This window comes from Podarcis erhardii, assembly GCF_964252035.2.
Source record: "Podarcis erhardii genome assembly, chromosome: W".
NCBI lineage: Eukaryota > Metazoa > Chordata > Lepidosauria > Squamata > Lacertidae > Podarcis > Podarcis erhardii.
Window position 1 is genome coordinate 29,379,691 of NC_138506.1, and position 18,711 is coordinate 29,398,401.

The 18,711-nt window shown below is 44.5% G+C and overlaps 1 protein-coding gene across 2 annotated transcripts; it reads left to right on the forward strand.

Moving 5' to 3' along the window:
* The first annotated feature begins 389 nt into the window (after window positions 1-389).
* Window positions 390-18,494, forward strand: LOC309333250 (putative helicase senataxin). Of its 2 annotated transcripts, none has more exons than XM_081846672.1 (4): window positions 390-410; window positions 13,401-13,488; window positions 17,998-18,151; window positions 18,287-18,494. In XM_081846672.1, exons 1-4 carry the CDS (start codon window positions 394-396, stop codon window positions 18,289-18,291), a joined length of 264 nt encoding a protein of 87 aa, XP_081702798.1. In that variant the 5' UTR covers window positions 390-393; the 3' UTR covers window positions 18,292-18,494. The 2 variants fall into 2 exon arrangements, with proteins under 2 accessions (XP_081702798.1, XP_081702797.1); XM_081846671.1 differs by having other exon boundaries at window positions 18,302-18,493.
* Window positions 18,495-18,711: the final 217 nt, after the last annotated feature.

Genomic DNA, 18,711 nt, shown 5'->3' on the forward strand with positions numbered 1-18,711 from the left:
ATTTGTTCTTGCAACAGCAGTGTGTAAAATACAGGTTATATTCCCATTTTACATATGAGAAAAGTGAGGCGCAACAGCCCACCTACTGACTCAAGTAATCTCTCCAATCTACCATGTGCTCCCTCGCTTGCTCTCTCACTGTTTACATAGTTTTCTATTTCAGACAAGAAGTGTGGAGTTTTCTTTAACTTCATAAAAGTATGGTTTGTTTCCTTCTCAATCAGTTTCACCTCTCTTTTGGGGATGAGTGGTGGTGGTAAAGAGAGAAGTGTATTTAGGATGGCACCATATGACATTCCTTTTCTCTACAGAGTCGGGGAAGTTGACCTCGTGGATGGGTTCCAGGGCCGCGAGAAGGACTATATCATTGTGTCCTGTGTTCAAGTGAACAGCATGCAAGGATCAGTTGGGTAAGACTTTGCTGTCATAGTGCGAGGTGACAACTGAGGTGCCTCAACTTGGCACTTCTGACACTTAAGATGTGATCCTTGGGGTGGTCAAGTATGTGGGCCACTGTCCACAATTCAAGGTTGGAACAAGGGGTGTTGGAGCCCCTATGGTGGTCTTGTACTCCACTCTTGACCACCTGTGATGCCCATATCTTTCCCTTTTTAACTTTAAAGCTCATTACCTTGTTTCCTTGACCTCCTCACACCTCCCCTTTTTGTATTCCCATTTACATAATCAAATCAGCAAATCCTTGCCCTCTTTCAATTTATCATCTTTAACTTTGTATCTTAACATATCACAACTCAAATATCTTCATCCATCAATTCATTTTTGCATACTCTTTCTAACTTTATCACTAATGCCACTTATTTTTAATCCAACATCATTTTAGCATTCATAAATTTTACACTGTTTCTGTAGATAGTCTTTAAATTTCTTCCAGTCCTCTTCCACCAGCTCCTCTCCCAGGTCTCGGATTCTGCCAGTCATCTCCGCCAACTCCATATAGTCCATCACTTTCATCTGCCATTCTTCCAGGGTGGGTAAATCTTGTGTCTTCCAATACTTTGCGATAAGGATTCTTGCTGCTGCTGTAGCATACATAAAAAATGTTCTGTCCTTCTTTAACACCAATTGGCTGACCATGCCCAGGAGAAAGGCCTCTGGTTTCTTCAGGAAGGTGTACTTAAACACCTTTTTAATTTCATTATAGATCATTTCCCAGAAAGCCTTAATCTTTGGGCACGTCCACCAAAGGTGAAAGAATGTACCCTCAATCTCTTTACGTTTCCAACATTTATTATCGGGCAAATGATAAATTTTTGCAAGCTTGACTGGGGTCATGTACCACCTGTACATCATTTTCATAATATTCTCTCTTAAGGCATTACAAGCCGTAAATTTCATACCGGTGGTCCACAACTGTTCCCAGTCCGCAAACATAATATTATGACCAATATCTTGTGCCCATTTAATCATAGCTGATTTAACCGTTTCATCCTGCGTATTCCATTTTAACAGCAAGTTATACATTCTTGATAGTATCTTAGTTTTGGGTTCTAGTAATTCTGTTTCCAATTTTGATTTTTCCACCTGGAAGCCAATTTTTTTATCCGAATTGTAGGCCTCTCTTATTTGAAAATAATGAAGCCAGTCTCGCACTTTATCTTTTAATTTCTCAAAACTCTGCAATTTCAGTTTGTCTCCTTCTTGTTCCAATATTTCCCAATACTTCGGCCATTTGGCCTCCATATTGAGTCTTTTCTGAGCCTTTGCTTCCATTGGTGACAGCCACCTTGGGGTCTTATTCTCCAGTAAATCTTTATATCTTGTCCAGACATTAAACAATGCTTTGCTGACAATATGGTTTTTAAATGCTTTGTTTGCTTTAACCTTGTCGTACCACAAATATGCGTGCCACCCAAAAACATTGTTGAAACCTTCTAAGTCCAAAATGTCTGTGTTTTCAAGAAGCAACCAGTCTTTCAACCAGCAGAATGCTGCTGATTCATAGTAAAGTTTAAGGTCTGGCAGGGCAAATCCGCCTCTTTCCTTTACATCAGTTAATATTTTAAATTTTATTCTGGGCTTTTTGCCCTGCCAGACAAATCTAGAAATGTCTCTCTGCCACTTCTTGAAACAGTCCATCTTGTCCACAATTTGCAATTCTTGAAACAAAAACAACATTTTTGGCAATACATTCATCTTTATAGCTGCAATTCGACCCAACAAGGAAAGCTTCAAATTTGACCATATTTCTAAATCTTTTTTCACTTCTGTCCAACATTTCTCATAATTATCTTTAAATAAATTTAGGTTCTTGGCAGTCATATTAACCCCTAGATATTTTACTTTCTTAACCAATGTCAAACCTGTCGCCTTCTGAAACCTCTCTTTCTCAATCGGTGTAAGCTTTTTCTCTAACACTTTAGTTTTTTACTTGTTCAACTTAAATCCTGCCACATGAACAAATTCTTGAATCAGTTCTAATACCCTTTTCGTACTAGATTCTGGCTCCTGTAACGTCAAAACTAAGTCATCTGCAAAAGCTTTCAATTTGTATTGTTTCGCTCCAACCTGAATACCTTTGATCAGACGGTCCCTCCTAATCATATTCAGCAAAACCTCCAGGACCGAAATAAAAAGCAGTGGGGAAATAGGGCAGCCTTGTCGTGTCCCTTTTTCTATCTTAAGTTCTTCTGTCACCACATTATTAACTATCAGTTTAGCCTTTTGTTCTGAATAAATTGCACTTATACCATTTTCAAACCCTTGTCCCACCCCCATTCCCTGAAGATTTTTCTTCATAAAATTCCAAGAAATATTGTCAAAGGCTTTTTCCGCATCAATAAAAATTAAAACTGCTTTGGTGTTAATGTTCATTTGTAACATCTCCAGAATGTTAATTATATTCCTCGTGTTATCAAACAAGTGCCTACCTGGGAGAAAGCCAGCTTGGTCCTTGTGTATTTCTTCAACTAATACCTTTTTTAATCTGTTGGCCAAAATGTCAGCAAAAATTTTATAATCCACATTTAACAGGGATATGGGGCGGTAGTTCCTAAGTTGTGTCTTTTCAGACTCAATTTTCGGTATAAGTGTAATATAAGCTTCCTTCCACGACTCTGGCGCCTTCTTCTCCTCCAAAATCTCATTGCAAACCTGCTTTAGTGGTTGAATTAACCAATCTTTCAAAGACTTATAGTATTTTGAGGTTAGTCCATCCGGCCCTGGAGATTTGCCTAGCTGCATGTTCTGAATGGCACCTTCAACCTCCTGTTCTGTAATTTTATAGTTCAACATTATCTTGTGTTCTTGAGAGATTTTTTGTAATCCATTTGTTCTTAAGAATTGATCTATATCAGTCTCTTTTTGTGGCCCTTGTGTGTAAAGTTGTTTAAAGTATCTCTGGAAGCACCTTCTAATCTCCAATGGATTCTGAATGTTCTTTCCTTCCACCTCTAGATTTGTAATAGTGTTTAGTTTCTGTCTTTTTTTCAACTGCCAAGCTAGCAGTTTCCCACATTTGTTAGCCGATTCAAATGTCTTTTGTCTCATCTGCTTAATTTTCCATTCTACTTCCTGGTTTATCACTTTCATATATTGTACTTGATATGACTTAATTTCTCTCAGAATCTCTTGCGATTTTGGTTTCGCTCTTAATTTCTTCTCTCCTTCTTTTATTTTTTCCAAAATTTTATCTTTTTCTCATTTTGAGTTCTCTTTTTTATTGCATTCTGTTGAATCAGAAACCCTCTCATGACCGCTTTGCTTGCATCCCAGATTACTCTTTTTTCAACCGTAGTTTTCAGATTTACCTCAAAATAGTCTCTCAAGATTTTTTGGGCCTTCTTGGTAATCTCTTGATCTCTGAATAAGGTGTCATTTATCCTCCATCTAAAGGAACCGATTGGTATTAGTTTCATCTCCATCTTTACTGCATTATGGTCGGAGCAAGTTTTTGGGCAAATTTCCACTTTTCGTGTCTTGGGTGCCAGTCCTCTAGTTATCCATATTTGATCAATTCTTGTCCATGTCATTTTGGCCTCAGAGAAGAATGTACCCTCTCTTCCAAGGGGGTTCTTAGTTCTCCAAATGTCAATCAAATCCATATTGTCAGTCAGTTCAAAAAAGGTTTTCGGTAGTCTGCCGTCTTTAGTTACAAACTGTCTCTGCACCTTGTCCATATTTGTAGATACCACCCCGTTCATGTCTCCCATCATGATAATGTTATAGTCCATGTAATCCAGCAGTGTCTCATGCAATTTCTTGTAGAATTCAGATTTCCCCTCATTTGGTGCGTAAACTCCTACAATCAAGAATTTTTCTCCTTGTGATTGAATTTCAATTGCCACAATTCTTCCTTGTTCATCTTTAAAAACAAATTTCGGGGATAGGCTCTCTTTTACATAAATGACCACTCCTCTCTTTTTTACCTTGTCCGATGAAATAAACTCTTGGCCCAATCTTTTATTAATCAATACTTTTCTATGTAGCCTAATCACATGAGTTTCCTGTAGGCAAATTAAGTCCAATTGTTCCTTTTTTAATAAATGAAAAACTTTCCTCCTCTTCTCCGGGGAATTCAAACCATGGATGTTCCAACTTAATAATTGCAGAGACATGGCATAATTTTCTATTTTCCTCCAACTGCTCCCAAAAGTTCTTCTTCCTCTGACGGTGGTATTACTTTTCCTAATTTGTCCGATCCCAAAGGTGTTGATACTGCGTCAAGTTCTCCTGGTTTTAAAGCTCTTGGTTCTTCTAGAGCTCCTCTTTGAAGGTCTTCTTCGTGGTCTCTCAAGAATTTTTCCTTATCTTCCACTGATCTTATTTTAAACTTTTTCCCTTTAAAAGTAAAAGACACCCCCTGGGGGAATTCCCATCTAAAAACAATTCTGTTTCTTCTCAGTAGGGCCACCAAATCTCCGTAGTTGGTTCTGAGAGCCAATAAATATTTCGGAATGTCCTTAAAAATTTCCACTCTTGAGTCATTAATTTCCAAAGTCTTCTGGAAGTGCGCACTCAGTATTTTATCTCTCTCCTCTTTCGTTCGGAGGGTAACCAAACAGTCTCTCACCCTGTTTTTCCTCCCTCCTTTCCCAAGTCTGAACGCACTTACTATCTTAAAGTCTTTCTCCACCTCCAAATTCCAAAATTCTTCAAATTCCTGTGTAAGGTAGTCACTTAAACTCTCTTTTTCCAGTTCTGGAACTGCCCTAATTCTCAGATTAGTCTGTTTATCTCTCAATTCAATCATAGAGAGAAGTGCTTGGTGGTCCCCAATCTGCTTGCGCATCGGCTTTATTTCTTCTTCCACAGCCACTGCTTTTTCTTTTGCCTCCTCAGCTATTTTTCGGTTAGACGCAGATTCTTCCAATAATTTTCCAATAGATTCTGTGTTAGAATTCACCTTCTGCCCCAGATTATTAATACTGGCCATATTTTGGTCTATTTTAGTTGATTGTTCAGTAACTTGTTTACTTATACCTTCCAATCTTTCATAAATTTCATTTAACACTGAGGTAAAGTCCCCTTCTGAAGCCATTCCTTTTGGCCTTGCTTGTGTAAAATCTTCCCTCTGTGTCACAGAAGGGCCAGGAACAGATGATCTGCGTTGCTGGGAAACTGTGCTGGGCTGCTCGGCTTTAGTCTTAGCCGATCTTGTTATCCTACCAGTCATCACACTTCTGTCTCTGAATCAAGGTCGATCCCACGGTCAAGTCTTCCCGTGGAAAATCCCCAAAGTCAAGAATGGAAAAATCCTCCAGCTGGGTGCACAATTTCAATGTTCCTCTAGGGAGTCTATATCAGTCATTAAAGTTACAATTTAAAAGTCTTATCCAACTTTCCAAATTGTCCCTTCAAAAAACAAGCAACAGTTTCAAATCAAAAGAAAACCTTCAAAGTTTCTCTTTTGCAGAGTTGATCTTAAAAAAGTTACTCTTTTGCAAAGTTGATTCTTAAAGAAGTTACAATGTCTATAGGCAGTGCGACTCTCAATGCAACAGTTCGAAAAAGCCTGGCAGTCCGTTCCCAGGAGTTGAGTAGTTTTCTCTGTTTCACTCCATAAATAAAAGGAAGACAGTCAATTTTCCCTCTCCCCCCCCTCTATTAATCTGGGGGAGGGATTCTTCTGCTTTGATGTTCAGATTTGGAACTTTAAAACGCCACTCTCCAGGTCTTAGCTTTAAGAGTCTTTGCTTTGAACTATATACAGAAACGGAAGACGGACTTCCTGTTTACACCTTCCCGCTTCAGTGCCAAATTTATCCTTTTTTTCCTTTAAGTCCCAAATTCTTAAACTTCACCTACTCACGGGTAGTTGTTTGACAGCCGAATGATCACAGGAAAAAGGTCAGCGCTCTCCGGCAACAGCTTTTGCGGCTTCACTCCATGGAAAAAGCGATCGACTCTCAGCACCGCGCCAGACTCCCGTTACGCTCCGGAGCCCCTTGCGGGGTCCCTTCACAAGTCCGGGGGGCGCTACCGGTGCCCGCCGAGTCCCACGGTCACAGGCTCCTTCTGCCTGTGATTTTTTTGCAAGGGTCTCCGCTTCGCCATAGCGGACGACCCGTTTCCGCGGAGCTTCCCCTCCGGAGTTAGAAGGAGACCGCCATTGCCTTATGTTGGCGAATCTGGGAGGGGGCTTCCACTGTGTCTAGCTGGGGGGAGGGGAGAAGAGGGGGCCTCTAACCAGTGGTAGCAACTCTTCTGGCTCTTCCAGAAAAAAATAGCAGGATGTGAAAGTGCCTGCCTGTCCCACAACCCAAAAACTGTGTGTATGTGCCCTTCTGTCAAACTGCCTGGAAGGAACCTAATGGCAGTCTAGGGTAGCACACAATAAAAGCCAGATCTTGAAGCCAGAAGTTCATATTGTAAGTGGAGGTGCAGTGTGTGTTGAAGGTGAGGGGCACTTTGTCAGCTTACAACTGAACTATATATCTGGGAGGTGCAGGGAAGTTGAGGGGTTGGCAAGGCCAGAAGGAAGCATTGGGCTTTGGGGCAGAATGGAGGGCAGAGTGCAGACACCCTCTTGCTGTTGGGATACTGCCAGGGAGACAAAGTCCATCATGGCTCCCAAGCCGTCTCCGGACGTCCATCGACCTCCCGTAGAAACGCAGTATCAGCAATTAGCGACACAAGCTCCAGAAAATAGCTTGTGACATTCCAGAGCAGATGCACGCTCTATCAGCAGATAATGCACAGCGAAAGATGCACGCAGAAGAGTATTATTTAGAAGTTTATTCAGCGTTGGTCAGAACAAAGAAAAAACATGACTGCCTGCTTCGGTCTGCTCAGGCACAGAGAGAAACGAAAGCATAGACACAACAGAAACATCCTGTGAACAGGAAATACGCAGACTCTGTGACTCACAAAGCCTGCTCTCTTTTAAGGTGGAACGGAAATATCCTAACATCCTCCCCCTTTCCGTGTAACCTGTAGTACCTGTGGTTCAACCCAATTGCAACCTCTGTACATAAACCTTAAGTTGTTCTCTGTTAACGACCTTAGACAACAGATCAGCAGGAATTTCATTTCCTGGCATGTAGGACACCTGAATGAGTCCTTTCTGAATACACTCTCTTGCACGATGTAGCTTAATCTGCAAGTACTTGGTTCTTTGCTTGCAACTCTCTGAGTTCAGCAAAGCCAAACAGGATCTATTGTCTTGATACACTTGTATAGGACATTTCACAGAAACTCCGATGTCCTTAAACAGTTGCATCAACCATTCACAATCCATGAGTGAAAATGACAGAGCATTGAGTTCTGCTTCACAGGAACTTAGGCTTACCGTCGTCTGCTTCCTGCACAGCCAGTCAAACAGACAGTGGTTGTACATGTAGCATACTCCAGAAGTGCTTGTACCATCCATGGTGTCACTTCCAAAACTAGCATCTGCAAAGATTTCAAGACCTCCAGTCTTCTGACTGGTGAACCTCAGCCTGTAGTGCATAGTCCCTTTCAAATAGCGGGCTATGCGCTTCAGAGCTTTCCAATCCTGAACAGTGGGATTTTTAGCATGTCTGCTAAGCAGGTTAGTGCTTACAGCTATGTCAGGTCTTGAACATCTAGCAATGAAATTCAACTTGCCTAGAATGCATCTGTACAGTGTAGTGTCAGAAAACGCTTCAGCAGTACTATCTACCTGGTAACCTGTCACCATCGGTGTGTCTGCTGGGTTTGCATCAACCAAATTCAACCTGGTTAATACATCAGCAATTTTCTGTGTTTGGTGTACCAGAAAATTACCTGCTTGGTCCCTCTCCACCTGCAGAGAAAGATAGTTGGATACCTCACCAAGATCCTTCATGTCAAAGTGCTCCTTCAGTTGAGCTAGGGTGCTTTGGTAAAAAGCCTGATTCTTCCAAAACATCAGAAGATCATCAACAAAACATAAACAATACAGTTTGTTTTGCCCCTCCTCCTTGACAAACACACACGAATCAGCTTTGCCCTGGTGAAAACCTAGAGAAAGCAATGTCTCAGTGAGTTTTGTGTTCCAACACCTGGCACTCTGCTTGAGACAATATAAGGACTTCCGCAGTTTACAGACCATTCCCTTCTGTATCTGCATTCCATCAGGTGGAAGCATGTACAGCTCCTCCCCCAAAACCCCGTACAAAAAAGCTGTATTAATGTCATGATGGGAAACATGCAGTTTCTCCTCTGCAGCGATTTTGAGCATCAGCCGAATGCTCTCATACTTGACGGTGGGTGAATAGGCCTCGTGGTAATCCTGTCCTGGTACCTGTGAAAAACCTCTGGCAACCAATCTGGCTTTGTGTCTGACAACCTTGCCATTCTGGTCTGTCTTGGCCTTGAAGACCCATTTGCTGCCAACCAGTCTCATTCCTGGGACTACCGGTACCAGCTCCCAAGTTTGGTTCCTATTCAAGGAATCAACTTCCGCCTTCATGGCATTTAGCCAAGGCTCAGCATCTTTAGAGGTTAACTCCTGAACCTCTTTGAAGCTTGAAGGTTCCCACACCTTCTCTGAGCTACTAAGAGCAGCAGTTGCTGTCTTAGCAAACTCATCAGCAAATCTCTTCGGAGGTCTGCCTTTGGTCGCCCTTTCAGACCTGCGTACTAGACGCAAGTCTTCTGGACTCATCTCCTCCTTCTTAGGAGAAAAGTGACCAATGGTGAACAGTGGTTCTTCCAGTTCATCGTCAGACGCATCAGATGGTCTGACTGAGGCCTTTGCGCTCTTGTAGTCTGCTGTGTCATCACTGTCGCTGACACCAGCAGCAGCGCCACCCACTGAACTGGAATCCGAACTCTCATCATCATCATCATCATCCTCAGCTTCCTCAACATTATCTGGTTTTTTCACATCACCTTCATCTTCCTCTGGGTAACTCTGGAAAATTCCCACATTTCCCCTCCACTTAGGATTGTACTCAACACTCTTTGTGAACTTAATGGACTTAGAGTCAGTCATCCATACTCTGTATGCACCTTTTTCATACCCCATGAACAAACCATGTGCCCCACGCTTCCCAAGCTTGTTGCTCTGTGGGGTGTGTACCCACATGTCAGAACCAAAGATTCTCATGTGCTTGACGTTAGGTTTCTTACCAAACATCTTCTCATAGGGAGTGCAACCAATAGGTGATGACAGTCTGCGATTTAAGGTATAAACAACCGTTGACAGAGCCTCCCCCCAAAAACTTCTCAGGGAGATTGGCATCATGCAACAAGGTTTTTAGGCCTTGAAGCAAAGTTTGGTTTGCTCGCTCCGCAAGTCCATTCATCCATGGCGATCTAGGCGTTGACAAGTCATGCTGGATTCCCTTCTCAGTCAGGAAAGCTTCAAACTGCTGAGAAGTGAATTCCCCGCCCCGATCAGTAAAGAGACAGCCGATACGTTTACCGTGAACATTCTCCAACCAAGCACAGAATGCCTTGAACCTAGGAAACACTTGCGATTTCTGCTCGAGCATAAACACATGAATGTACCTGGAAAAAGAATCAATTAGAACCATGAAGTGCCTTGCTCCACCCAAAGAGGGTGCAAGCGGACCAACCAGGTCTGCGTGGACTAGCTGGTAGGGTTTGGAAGCCTGCCTGCTAGACTCCTTGCCTTTTGGAGCAACCTTCACCTTGTTCTCTGCACAAGATACACATTTCATGTGAAACTTACAGGGTTTGATGTTCAAACCTTCAACCAACTCAGGCATCTTGGCCAACGCCTGCCAAGACATGTGACAAAATCTTCAATGTGCTTCATGAATACATCCTGCATGAAGAACCTTGTTAGTTTGTGCAACACAGCAAGAATCCACATTAGACACAGCAACAGCATTGTCATCATAAGTTATACAGAACAAACCATCTATAAACTTTGCATGCAAAATGTCCTCTTTGCCTTTCCTGATGACATAGACGCTCCTCTTGAAGGAAATCACAAAGCCACGCCCAGTCAGCTGTGGGACACTGAGCAAATTGTCTGCAGCACCTGGAACATAAAGTACATCTTTGATGGTAGTGTGCAGACTTGCCAGTTTCACAGTCCCTTCTCCTGCAATTCGCAACGTCTTTCCATCAGCCAGGAAGATCTCACCATCTTGAGGTGTGAAGGAGATAAAAAGATGCCGATCCTTTGTTAGATGGCGGGTGCATCCAGAATCTATGATAAATCTTGCCTTGGCCTTTGGAGCAGCTTTTCTAGCAAGCAAAACCTTGTTTTCCACCTGCGTGGGCTTTTGCTGCTTGCCCCCCTGCTCCTGGCCATCAAACTTGCCTTTAGCCTTTGGTGAAGATGTGCCAGCAAACAAAGCCTTGTTTTTCCCTGGCTTGGGCTTTCCACCCCCCTTCTGCTTCTGGCCATCTGCTGGCTTCTGTCTCTGTTTACCTCTGGCCTTCCGGTATCTGTGAGGATGACCTTGGCTCCCATGAGAAACAGAGCTCTCAGCTGCCGACTCATTGGCTCCCCCTGGAGGCTGGAATGCTGTCCGGGATGACATCACAGTCAGCTCCCCCTGCAGCTTGCAACCAATGCCCTCGGCATCCCTGCAAACACTCTCATTCTGGGAAACAGCCAGGACCTCCGATGCAGTCAAACTCTGGGCTGGGATGACTGGCAGATGAGCTACTTTCAAAGCATTCCACATCTGACGTGCAGTCGTGTTGCCAGCTAGCGTAGCAATTTCCTCCAGAGAGACGGACAAGACTATTACGTCTATTGCTTTTGAATGTTGGGCCCTCCATCTATCTGTCAGAGGAACTGGAGGGGCTTCACATACAGTATGCCACACTCCAAACTGACGAAGCAAGCTCTCACAGCAACTTGCCCAAGTCTCATAATTGTGCCTGTTTAACTTTGGGCACTCAGCAGCTTCAGAGGCTTGGGAAAACTCCATTCCAGCTCTTTACTTGAGCCGTGAGTCTTTTTCACATCAGAGACTCCCTATCTTCGCTCCCATTAATCACGAAGCCTGCTTGGCTCGGCTCCCAGGCCAATTAGGCCAGCCGGACATCAGAGTCTCTTGCCACGGCAAACAGAAAAGCCTGTGCTTTCACTTTTCCCACACATACCTCAGCAGTCTGTCACAGTCTTACTCTCCTGTAAGTGCCGTGAATCTGGGCCTGAAACCTGTTGTTGGGATACTGCCAGGGAGACAAAGTCCATCATGGCTCCCAAGCCGTCTCCAGACGTCCATCGACCTCCCGTAGAAACGCAGTATCAGCAATTAGCGACACGAGCTCCAGAAAATAGCTTGTGACATTCCAGAGCAGATGCACGCTCTATCAGCAGATAATGCACAGCGAAAGATGCACGCAGAAGAGTATTATTTAGAAGTTTATTCAGCGTTGGTCAGAACAAAGAAAAAACATGACTGCCTGCTTCGGTCTGCTCAGGCACAGAGAGAAACGAAAGCATAGACACAACAGAAACATCCTGTGAACAGGAAATACGCAGACTCTGTGACTCACAAAGCCTGCTCTCTTTTAAGGTGGAACGGAAATATCCTAACACTTGCCTCTCCTCTTCTGTAGCTTCAGATGGGTCACAAAATGGGGAGCCCCTATCAGAGGGCTCCTGGCTTCGATGGGTCCAGTGCTTTTAGATGCGCCCCAGAAGAACTGCTGTTCAAGTGTCAAGGTGGGAGTCAAGAGGAGGTCAGGAATAACTCACAAGGGGCTTCTTTTTATTATTTTATTTAAAAGTGTGGGGGGGGTTAGAAGGAGAAAAAAAATCACTGTTGTGCTAACGATGCATTTCTGTTTTTCAAGTCACCTGAATCACAACTGTCAGGGGCTCAGGAGCAGAGGCACAGGGAAGATGGGAAATGGAGAGCGAGGGCGAGGAATCAGAGGGCAGTGTAGGAGGAGACAGTGGTCCGAGGGATTCCATAAGCCTCTCCAGCGAATCGGAAGATTCACAGAAGGGAGCGCCAGTGGCCAGGGGTAGGGGGGTCCCAAGGGGAACGCCCCAGGAGCAAGGGGGGAGCAGGGACTCCCAGAGTAGTAGTTGGAGATCAGGACCAGCTTCCCCACCAGAGCAGAGTGGGGGGGGAAGGGTCCCAGGCATCGGGACCAGTACTTCCCCCACCAGGGAGAGAAGACGAGGCAGAGCTGGCCACGCCTTCCTCGGAGAGTCGTACAACGGAGGGGAGGTCAGATCCGGCCAGTGTCACGGAAGAGGGAAGCAGTGATAGAAGCAGTGTAACGGTTAGGAGAAAGGTCACGGGGTTGGCGCGAGAAGCAAGTTCAAATGTACAGGAGCGCGGGACAGCAGAGAGTGAGGATTGGGAACCGGGTCCTAAAGCACGCCGGAGGCAAGGGCAGGAGCTAAGCGACTCAGCGTCGGAAGAGTCCAGGAAGGGCAATGCCCCAGAGGGCAGGAGGACCCAGAGGAGGAGAGAGCAGCGCAGAAGGTGGAGCAGGGCTAGGATCTTAAACTGGTGCGGAAGGGGAAGTGATTCAGATAGGACTTCGCCGATCTAGAGTCTAGACGTAGGGTTGCACGCTCTGGCTTTAAAATGGAAACTATACTTCAATAAAGACTTTTGTACATAATATCAGCCTGGCGTTGGTCCTCTGTGAGCTGGGACCTAGAGGCAGCCCTGACAACAACAAATAGTATTACTCCACCAACAGGTTGTGCTGGATAGGCAGCTGAAGGTCCTGACATGGAATGAAGCTGGTTTCCACCACCAGCCCACTTCCTTTCCACATGTGTTTTTTTTTATGGTGGTGGGGGTGTCTGCGCTTGGAAGCCACATGGTGGCAGGTAGGGAGCAGCTGAAATTGCAAAAGCAGAGCATGGACTGATTTTAAGATTTATTCCTCCTTGGTGGGAATGCCTGAAACTTTTTTAATGCCTTTGAAATTTAAACAGGGATTTAGTTGAACCCCACAGTGGTAGCTAGTAGGGCACTGTGGACATAGCTGCCCATCCTGAGCCAGCCTTACATACAGGGTTTTCCCCCCGTCTCTAGGTTTCTGAAGAGTCTGCAGCAACTGAATATCACCATCACCCGAGCCAAGTACAGTCTCTTCATCCTTGGACACCTGCAAACGCTCATGGTACGTGGAAGAAGAAATAAACACCTTTGTGGAGGGTTAATGGTGGTGTCCTGGGCTTGGCCCAAAGACACCTGGATTTATACACACACACAAACTCCCCATATCACCTCCAAAAAGCTATAAATCAAGCCTACTTCATAGGGTTGTTTGGAAGGAGAGCATAACAGGATTCAGGGGTGCCCACAGGATTTTCTGAGCACAGTACCCTGTATAGATTGGGCCCTTTGCCCACACTTGCAAAAGAGGGCACACGTTGGCTCTGCTGGCTGTGGCAAGTGGGAGTTGTAGTTCAAAACATCTGGAAAGCATCAGGCTGGCCAAAAGGTGTCGTAAGTAATTATGTATTTTGAATCAGCAGTGTTAGGGAAAATATTGGGCAGCATTTGCTTATTTATTGAATTTTATGTTCTGCCCAAATGAGCCCAGTGTGGTAAACATGCCACACACAGAATAAATGTTAAAGCATTCTAAAAACAGCTACGATTAAAAATGTGTGGGGGGGGGCTTTCTCTCATCCAGTGATCTCAGCATTGCTAGGAACAGTGTTCTTCAACCACCAAAAGTGCCTGGCTAAACAAACATGTTTTCAAATGCCTCCTGAAAGGCAATGATGAGGGAGAAAGGCATAGCTCCCCAGGGAGGGCATTCCACAAAGAGGGAGCCACCACTGAGAAGGCCCTGTCGCTTGTGGGTGCCCAGAGGAACCTGAAACTCAGGTTTCATAAATTATAAAACAATTAGGTTACTTTAGGTCTTTCCACAATTGAGCTTAAACTGGCAACACTATATTCCAGAGCTAAGGAAGCTCTGCTGCCTCCCAGTGTTGCTGGACTACAACTCCCGTCTTCTGACCTTTAGCTATGCTGGCTGGGGCTGGTGGGAATTGGAACCCAACAACACAGCTTCCCCACCACTGCTATTTTTCATGCAAGACCAAGCATGGCACTTCAGGGGGTGGACCATTTGGTCTGATCCACCAAGGTTGTTCGTGAGAGGCTGTAAGGGCAGGGACTGGGAATCCTACAGCCCTACAGATGTTGTACAACTCCCATCAGCCACAGCCAGCATAGCCAATGGTCAAGGGATGGTGGGAGATGTAGTTCAGCAGCATATAGAGGGCCACAGAAGTTCTCCACTCGTCTCAGTGTTTTAAAATGCCAAACTGTGTGGTGGGGAGGGTTTATTTCAAGCAGAGAAAGGGATTGGGTTCTCTACCATGCCAGTTGCTTCTGCCCCATCAGACTCTTCTCTATCCTGACACTTTTCTCCCAATCAGGCTCTTGGACTGGGAGTGAGCCCTGTCAGGAGAAAAGTAGGTGGAGTGGGGGAGACTTCAGCACCCTCTTTCCCATCCTGCCACTTTTCTGTGTGAAATCACAATCACTCACATACGTATGCACTCAGTCTTATTATGGTCATCTTTGTCAGTCTTGTACTGCAATGACTTTGCCACTAGAGGGCCTCCAATCCAGATTTCTCCATTTGGAAGTCCTGGTGATGATGGTTTGCTGTTGCTCCTGTAAAGTGGCAGAGTTGTTAGTGGACTTGCATTAAACAATACTTGTTTCTCTGTCACTGGTGGTTCTATAGCTGCAGTGAGGAGGGAAGGATAATTGTAGCCTATGTACAAATGTATTGGAGGGATTCTCTGTTGTGTGTTCAGAAGCCACTGTTTACCAGTGAGTGCAATCCAAAGGAAGTTCTGTGTCCTAATTTCTACTGACACCCATTATTAGTGGTCTTTAGTATTTCAGATTAATTTAGCCAGTCTTTTTCAAGCTAAGGTCTCCTCCATTTTTCCTTGTGGAATGCTGTTGAGAGGCATACTCCAAAAGCAGATGGAGCCAGAGACCCACACAATCACACTCGCCCTCTCCTGCAGTGCAACAGAAGTTAGAAAAATCTCCTTAGAGGGAGCAGGTAGGATTGACAAGTTGAAGGATGGTGGGCTGACTGGGAATGCTGGGGGGGACTGATTTGGTCACTCGCCCTCTCCTGCATTAAACACTCGCCCTCTCCTGTAAAGTGGCAGAGTTGTTAGTGGACTTGCATTAAACAATACTTGTTTCTCTGTCACTGGTGGTTCTATAGCTGCAGTGAGGAGGGAAGGATAATTGTAAACTATGTACAAATGTATTGGAGGGATTCTCAGATAAAACCACAGCGGACTTTGCTACCAAACTCTGCCAATTTGTCCTTACCCACAACAACTTCAAATTCGGTGATGACCTGTTCCTTCAGATCAGCGGCACAGCAATGGGCACCCGCATGGCCCCACAGTATGCCAACATCTTCATGGCGGATTTAGAACAACGTTTCCTAAACTCCTACCCACTCAAACCTCTCTTGTACCTGCGATACATTGATGATATTTTTATCATCTGGACACATGGTCAACAGACCCTGGACACCTTCCACCAGAAATTCAATGATTTTCACCCCACCATCAACCTAACAATGAATCAATCTATGCAAGAAATACATTTTTTGGACACTACTATAAAAATACAGGATGGGCGCATAGACACCACCTTATACCGTAAACCAACTGACCGACAAACATATCTACATGCCTCTAGCTACCATCCCAAACATACCAAACAGTCCATTGTATATAGCCAGGCACTACGTTACAGCCGCATCTGCTCCAATTCTACAGACAGAGACTCTCACCTAAGAGATCTACAGCAAACCTTTTTAGAACTAAAATACCCAGCAGATGAAGTTAGACAACAGATCAACAGAGCCAGACTGATACCCAGAGAGAACTTGCTGCAAGACAGACCCAAAAAAGAAAATAACAGAACACCTCTAGTCATCACATACAGCTCCCAAGTTAAAACAGTACAACGCATCATCAGAGATCTACAACCTCTCCTGGACAATGACAGTTCTCTTTCTCAAGCTCTGGGAGGAAGACCTTTCATTGCCTCCAGACAGCCCCCCAATCTTAAACAACTCCTAACCCACAATAATGCTATAACCAGACTTAACACAGACACTGGCACCAGAGCCTGCAATAAACCCAGATGCCAACTTTGCTGCCACATACACCCGGACAACACCATTACTGGCCCCAACAACATCACACATACCATCTCGGGACTATTTAATTGCTCATCGTCTAACATTGTGTATGCCATAAAATGCCAACAGTGTCCTTCAGCTCTCTATATTGGACAAACAGGCCAGACCTTACGCCAAAGAATAAACGGACATAAATCCGACATCAGGAACCACAAGACAGAAAAACCAGTAGGAGAACACTTCAATCTCCCAGGACATTCTATACAAGATCTCAAAGTAGCTGTTCTATTACAAAGGAATTTCAGAAATAGACTGGAAAGAGAAGCTGCTGAATTGCAACTTATCACCAAACTTAAAACTATGGAGAGACCTGGTTTGAACAAAGACATTGGATTCTTATCTCATTATACATGACAAAGCCATTTTTCACCTTCTCACCCCTTGCTTTTTCCTGTTAGACCTATTGCAGTCGTTAAGAGTCGTCAACAGGCTCATCGCAGCTATCTGCCAATCACCCATTCCCACCACCCTTCTGAGTAATACCCCTCCCCACCTTCTCACTATATAGAAAGGTCCGGTGACTTCTGTTTCAGTGTATCTGAAGAAGTGTGCATGCACACGAAAGCTCATACCTAGAACTAACTCAGTTGGTCTTTAAGGTGCTACTGGAAGGAATTTTTTTATTTTATTTTGTTTTGACCATGGCAGACCAACACGGCTACCTATCTGTAACTTGTACTGCAATGACTTTGCCACTAGCGGGCCTCCAATCCAGATTTCTCCATTTGGAAGTCCTGGTGATGATGGTTTGCTGTTGCTCCTGTAAAGTGGCAGAGTTGTTAGTGGACTTGCATTAAACAATACTTGTTTCTCTGTCACTGGTGGTTCTATAGCTGCAGTGAGGAGGGAAGGATAATTGTAGCCTATGTACAAATGTATTGGAGGGATTCTCTGTTGTGTGTTCAGAAGCCACTGTTTACCAGTGAGTGCAATCCAAAGGAAGTTCTGTGTCCTAATTTCTACTGACACCCATTATTAGTGGTCTTTAGTATTTCAGATTAATTTAGCCAGTCTTTTTCAAGCTAAGGTCTCCTCCATTTTTCCTTGTGGAATGCTGTTGAGAGGCATACTCCAAAAGCAGATGGAGCCAGAGACCCACACAATCACACTCGCCCTCTCCTGCAGTGCAACAGAAGTTAGAAAAATCTCCTTAGAGGGAGCAGGTAGGATTGACAAGTTGAAGGATGGTGGGCTGACTGGGAATGCTGGGGGGGACTGATTTGGTCACCAGGTTCCTGTCCCTGCCTTCGAAGAAAAGAGAACTGGGAGCAAGCTACAACAGCCTCTACTTTGAGGCAGCAGGATTAACTTCGAGTCCATGAATTTTCCCAACTCTTGTTTATAAACCGTCACTACCGCACCTGCCCAGTCTCCTGTCCTAATAATTTATTGTTTCTTAAAATAAAATAAAAACCATTGTAGGAAAATGAAGATTGGAATGCTTTGATTCAAGATGCTCAGAAAAGAGGTGCCATCATCAAGACCTCCAGTGGCAAATACAATGTTCCTTGCTATGCAAGTGATGCTAAGAAGATCTTGAAGCCCATGGCAGTCCAGCAGAGCCAAACAAGGACAGGTGAGTGCAGCATCTGAGTTGCATGGAGCTCCTGGACGACATACCTGGCAATACTCAGCTGGTGCTCCTGCTCCAGGAAACAGTGAGGCATGGCCCTTGCCAGTATCTCAGGATTCCTCTTCTTTCCATTCACAGGCTAAACCTGTCCAAGAGCTGGCCAAAAGATCCAGCAATGAAAGTGAAGGCCTCAGATGAATTGCTGGAAATCTAGGCCCCCCTTGATGCCAAGCACCAGAGGACAATGCAGTAGCCCCACAGTCCCTCCCGTATACTCAGAACCTTTTATTGTGGCTGCTGGTGTACTTTGCTCCACAGCCTTTTCCTGGATTGCAGGGTCATCTGCCTGAAAGATAATGCATTTTGAGTGATTGTTTTCTATATCATGGAGAGCTAGGCAGCCTGCTTCCTGTGCTGTAAACTTCAAGAAATCACACACTGTAAATGTTGGGTGTAGTGTATATTTGTACGGCATGTAGAGAAACTTATCTTTTAGAGGTGAAACAGGCCTGGCTGTGGCCACAGTTAAATCACATGCCCCTGGGGTGAGTGTCCTGACATGT

Excerpts from the sequence above, each read along its gene's own strand:
- LOC309333250 (XM_081846671.1), top strand. Across the intron at positions 13,489-17,997 it reads GACACCTGCAAACGCTCATG|GAAAATGAAGATTGGAATGC; the intron begins GTACGTGGAAGA and ends AAACCATTGTAG. Across the intron at positions 18,152-18,301 it reads GCAGAGCCAAACAAGGACAG|GAGCTGGCCAAAAGATCCAG; the intron begins GTGAGTGCAGCA and ends AAACCTGTCCAA.